Consider the following 6000-nt stretch of genomic DNA (forward strand, 5'->3'; position numbering starts at 1 on the left):
AACTGACCCAGATATACCCTACCCATAGGCAGAAAATCACCCAAGAAAACGGGCTGTTTTGATCCAGTGACCCAGCAATATTACATAAATCTCACCAACACTGCATTACATTTTCAATCCAGTGTGGTTATTTCAAGTTACTGTTACTCAGTGCAAGATATTATACTGTGTATTAATGGGCAATTTGACAATTTCATCCCACACCTACTTTAAAAAGTAATGCAGAAGGAGCATCCATACATAAACCCCAGTCAGATGTCAAAAGAATGATTCACTAATCCAACAAAAGCTGACAGGACAGGTGGAGGACACCATAAAACACCCTCATAAATCAGGATCATCAGACGGGCAGCAACGCTCACAATGCAGCCAACTACAGGACTGAGAGTGAATGAAGTATGTGGCTTTGAGGTTTTTCCACTGAACATATCCTTTATTAAGGTTTTATTTAATTAGGCTAATGACACCTGCAGATGGCTTAACATTTAGGCTGCATGTTTGCTCTGTGTTAAGTAGTTCAGAAAGAACGCTGTGTCAGAAAAGATTGTGAATAAAAACTGTCTCATCACATTGGCTGTTTGTTTAAGTAAAAGTCTAAGTAGAATACCAAGTGCTTTCAGGACGCAAAAATGGTCAGTGGCTACATAGGCTGTCAGAGATAATACAATTTAAAATACATACTGTGGGCTTTAAAGGTTAAACTTCAAATAATAATTTCCATTTTCATAACATCCGCATTCCAATGTCCGTATTCAGTATGTTGGCTCTCGGTGTGTGCACATGGGCTGACATAAGAGTGTGTTTATGTATCTGACTTAAAGCTCAGCCTCCCCCTGAGCCTCATGTGTCGCTTTAATGTTGACGGTGGTGGTTGATCGCTTCATGAGATGTACACGAAAGCCAGAGTCGGTTTTTGCCCTCCCCCATACACACACACACCAATATCCCCAACCCAAACAAATCCCTTGAAATCTGGAAGAGAAGCAGACACTCGGGAGCAGCTGCAAAACAGGATGCCCTTGAGAACAGGACACTCCACCCAACATGGCCTGAATAAACATTTCTGTCAGAGAGCAGAGGGGTGGAGCAGAGAGCACGCACTGTACAGGGAGAAATGACAAAGAGAGGGGTACGCAAAGCCAAGTAAAAGTTCAAGATGTTTAAGTATTATGAAGTGACACCAAACTGCCCTTGTTATAAAGAAGAAAAAGCTGCACAATTATCATGCTCTGTTCATGTGACCATAACTTAGACATGACTCTGGTGAAGATGGCCCAAATAAACCTCCTAGGTGGTCTCGGGGCAACAATGTGTCACTGTGCCCCCATTGACCCCTATTATACATGGCAGTTTCATTATTTCCCAAGGCACCCAGACATCATCCTAAAGCTGAAATGTTTAGCTGATTAACAGACAGATAATTGGCGACATTTTTGATAACTGATTCATTGTTTAAGTCATTTTAAGCATTAATGCCAGAGATTCACTGGTACTATTTTCTCAAATGTGAATATTTCCTGGTTTCCCAGTTTTCTCTGATGCTAAACTTAACATTGTTGGGTTTTTGACCACAACATTTTTTTACTCTTTTCTTACATTATATACACTGACCAATCAATAGATTTATATTGGAATAATTGTCAGATGTATTGATTGAAAATAATTGTTGGTTGCAGCCTTACAGAACTTGATGTAGTAATTCTACCTGGCCTGAGGTTTTCTGTAGTTTAAGGACTTAGCACACAGTAAGAAATTAAAGGAATTTGTTCAAACAAACTTTACAACTAATGAGCTAAAAAAGTTTATGCCTTAAGGCTAGTTTTGGACCAGGACCACAGGACGGCAGACCCATCATAGCTGGTATTCTATTTCAGTGGAGTAAATTTCCTACATTTTTACAGTTTAAATTGTATATAGTTGGCATCAAGTTGTGTAGGCCCACATGATATGGAGTGAACCTGGGACTTTTGGGGCCTCCAGAGGACTGGGGCCCCTGGGCAGTTTCCTAGGTTGGTTCAGCCTTGGTGAAGACACTAAGATGAGTCCCAGATAAGTCCAATTTTTGAGACTCAGTCCAAATGGGTTTGAAACTAAGCCAAGATTGTGACCAAAAAAGACAAAATGATCCCCCAGTCATTGTTTTTTATAATGTTGTCATACTCATAGTGTGAATCACTGGCTATAAAAGTCACAAATCATAAAAATACACTCAGCTAGTACAGTCCTTCAGTCAGTCCTTTAGGAAAGTGCTTAAAATAAGCATCACATATAAAAAAAAAAAAAAACAGCATGTGAAGAGGAACTTGTCTTAGAACATCTTTTGGACTCGTTTGAAACCAATGGGGGTCATTACCAGGACTTTAGAAATACTGAGGTCATGGGTTCAGATTCCCCCAGTAGAACCACAGTCCCTCAAGAGAATAACTGTCAACCAAGCTCAGTAAAATTACCACATATTAAAGAAACAAGTCACACATTTCATTCATTCAACCACTTTCTGTTCAAATTTGAAGATATTTAAACTAAAATTATATCGGAATCAATAAAAACAACAAGTATGTCCAATATTTGTGTACACAAACTCATCTTCATGTCATTAAACCCCCCAAACTCCCAGATTCCTACAAAAACAGTATTTCCAAGGATGTGAACTCAGTGTCCTCAATGGTAGCTATGGCCCTGGAAACAAAAGACCGTATTAAAACAGACTGGTGGCCAAGACTGAGACGACTGAGACAGCACAATTACTATAGTCCTGACAAGTACTGGACTGAGAGCACCAGCCCCAAAAAATATATTAAGTAAATGTACATAAAAAAGAACTGCTCCTAAACAATAAAGCAGCACAAACATAATTTTCGCTGCTACTTAAACCAGTTGCTAGCCATGTCATCGGTTGGGTATGACGAAATATTGCACTATGCCAAAACTTATAGTCTGAATAAGATCTTATCCTTTTAAATGTGATAGGGATTAAGCACTCAGCAGAAAGTGTCAGAAATCTTCCACTGTGCTGTGAACTTTAAAGAAAAATACTTAATTTTGCATCTGAGCTGTGCACTTTGGTAATATGTTAACAGTTTTCAGCTATTGCCCCCACTGGTTACAACTATTTAAGTGCATTTGGAAATTTTGGCCATAAATGATTATTCATTTCAAGGTCTTTGCAGTGCTTTAGGGTATGCTCCGTTGACGCTTTAAAGAGCTCAAAAATCACAAGTTAAGGCTTTTGGGGGCGATGGGGAGTGGGGTGGGGGGGTGGGAGACTGCTCACAGTGGGCTGAAAGTAGATGGCGCAAGACGGAGCAAAGGAGCCAGAGGAGTGCAGGAGGAGACAGTGGAAGCGTGGGTCGGCCCCTGAGACATATACTGAGTGGATGTGGAATGACAGCACAAGCCCAATTAGTCTTGGATGCCAGGGCTGCTACAGGGAGGTCGGTGCAAGTGATCAAGCCATTCATGCATTCAAGCACTCGCCCGCAGGCATTCTCTGCCGACAGCCTGGGTAAAGTTACTCGATCACTGCTTCTGCCGGACTCCTGATCTCTCTCATACTGCTACCTCTGCTTTCCCCCTCTTCCTTCCTTCCTTCCTTCCCTCCCTCCTCTCTCCTGAAATGTGCTGCCTCACCCATTCCCATTTCTTACTTTTTTCACACTAATCCTCAATTGCTTCTCTTATCGGTTTCTCTCTTTTTCCTCACACATTCACATGCATTAGCACACCCTCTTTTGAGGACATTAACACATTCTACTTGAAAGCCTGACCATGCCTTAACACCAAAAGTGCCACTCCCTCTGTCCTTTACACCCTCCCACTTGTTTCCCTTCCCCAGAGCTCGAGTATTACCTCATCCCACTCAGAAGCAAAGGAAGGCATGCGCTCCATGGATGGCTGCCCAGAGCTGCAGTTAGACACCGACCCACTGCGGCCAGCCAGACCTCCATCCTCTTCTCCAAGTGGTGACGCCAACAAGTCAGAGTCTGACTTGGACAAGCTTCGAATGAGCCCCAGGTCTGCAGGTCTGACTCTGCCTGTCGCAGCTGATGAAGACTCGGTTGAAACTTCACTTGAGTCCTTGATGTCAGCATTTGGATTCTGGATCCCCTTGGCGGGGCTGGCATCCGGCGTGCACTGTGCCATTGTTTTGGAGCTGCCAAGAGCAGCTCAGGGTCCTCAGTTTCCTGCAGTACTCTGACTTGTTTAGGCAGTCCGGAGAGTGATTCAAGGTCTTTGCGGAGCTTTAAAACTTCTGGTGGTGGAAAGCCAGTCAATGGTAGTGCTGAAAGAAACAGAACAGTGAAATATAACTACTGTAGACTGGGGAAATCTGCCTGCACTCCAAATGACTCAAACTCATGCTATTGTTTGGAGGGAAAGGGAGCATATAAGTGAGAGACTTGTGCACAGAAACAAGCATCAAGGTCCACCCACTAGTTGTATCCTGTTGCCCTCCCCTTAGTGACTAGCTGCCTCAGAGTACCCCTCCTTTATCCTCTCGGCTGTGACTTTTCTTTTGATACTCCTACAGTTACTTTTCTCATTAGTTCATGTATCTTATGTGGTCATGCAATTCCTGGAAGGCAATATTCCCAGTAGAATCTGAAATAAGAAACCAGGATTAGATGAAGCAAGAAGCATGTATACACAAAACTATGAGCATCTACATCAGACACACCACTGTGTATACGACTCAGAAACACGTGGATACATTAAATCTGTAGTGCTTTAAGATATAGCCTGATGCCTGACTCAATCAGCTGAAATCAGCCCAACACAAAGTCTCAGAGTAAGACATCAAAAAAGCCGCTGCATCCTCTTACCTGCTGATTTATTTAGCCATGGTTCCTTCCCTGCTTCGTGTGTTTGTGTCCATCCTGTTCTGAGATTGTTCTCAGACTCTTCAGGAGGACCGGCTCTGTCCCATGGTGAGGATCAGAGGGGACGGGAGGATCCCAAAGCCTGGCCTTATTCAGACTGACAGCTGGGGTAATCAGTTTACTGACGCACTGGGTGGCTGCTCCATTTTAAAGGAGGGACAGACGGGATTCCTCCTTTGCTGTCTTTGTGTGTTTCCGAGAGTGTGTTTGTTCAGGAGACTGAGGTTACTGAGTTGAGATTACTTTTGTTATTGTTGTGCAGACATAAATAATAAGAAATAATATTTCAGACCTTTGTTGAACCAGCATCTGTCTGTCTTTTCTATCTAGCATTGGTCCAACTCTGTCATTGACCTGAAGCAGAAAATAAAGGATGTTCCTCTGGATGGGTCTCTTATTTTTCCTCTGGAAATTCTGCCTGACCAGGAGATTCATCTCTCATAGGCTTTCATATACATATTTCAATGTCACAAATCCAATGGTGGCTAAAGTGGTGACATTTCACAATGATGAAACACTGATCTCGATGCCAAAGTCATTAGATGTGATACATTTGATAAATGCCATTAGGTGTTTTTATTGCTATCTCTGACATGGTTGTCTACGGGGAATGTTTACTCTTGGGATCAGCAGTGGTTTGAAAAAATGTAAAATGTAAAAAAGAAAAAAGATGTCATACATGCTATGCTATTCATGACTCTTCTGAAAAGGATCTGATGCTGACAAAAGGGTCTCTTGCGAGGCATCCTTAGTATTCACAGGCAATCGTAGCCATGCACAGCGCGCCTCTGTGCCCTGTGCCCTCAATCAGCCAAGTTCCTTGCATGCTCACCTCTTCCCTATGGGCAGCATTGGTATGTGCATGACAGAAAAGATAACGTCCTTCGCTTGCCAAAGAGAGTTCACACAGTCGCACACTGCTTAGCTGGCAATAACAAAAGCCACATCTAATGAAGCACGTAGAACTGCACATCTAATGATCTGTATGACTGTGATGAGGATGAAGCAGTTTAAGGTATCCACATCTTCTGTGCCATTTTAAACAATAGAAGCTCTGGAATTCAACATGTTTCAAGATAATGATGTCTTCACGGCATATTAGAGCGACTAAAATAAAACA

The 6000-nt window shown here is 42.5% G+C and overlaps 1 protein-coding gene across 6 annotated transcripts in view; it reads right to left on the reverse strand.

Annotated features, from left to right (window-relative positions):
- anks1ab (ankyrin repeat and sterile alpha motif domain containing 1Ab) overlaps window positions 1-5246 on the reverse strand; it is a 42582-nt gene extending 37336 nt beyond the window's left edge. For 4 of the 6 annotated variants that reach the window (XR_008829294.1, XR_008829295.1, XM_056392405.1 and 1 more), the window contains exon 1: window positions 3850-5246. Coding sequence is in view for 4 of the 6 variants with exons in the window: in XM_056392405.1 (XP_056248380.1) it covers window positions 3850-4143 (294 nt within the window). In the remaining 2 variants the exon portion in view is untranslated. The remainder of the gene's footprint in view (window positions 1-3849) is intronic. The other 2 variants (XM_056392422.1, XM_056392413.1) reach the window with 1 other exon arrangement.
- Window positions 5247-6000: the final 754 nt, after the last annotated feature.

Source organism: Seriola aureovittata, chromosome 2, assembly GCF_021018895.1.
Source record: "Seriola aureovittata isolate HTS-2021-v1 ecotype China chromosome 2, ASM2101889v1, whole genome shotgun sequence".
Taxonomy (NCBI): domain Eukaryota; kingdom Metazoa; phylum Chordata; class Actinopteri; order Carangiformes; family Carangidae; genus Seriola; species Seriola aureovittata.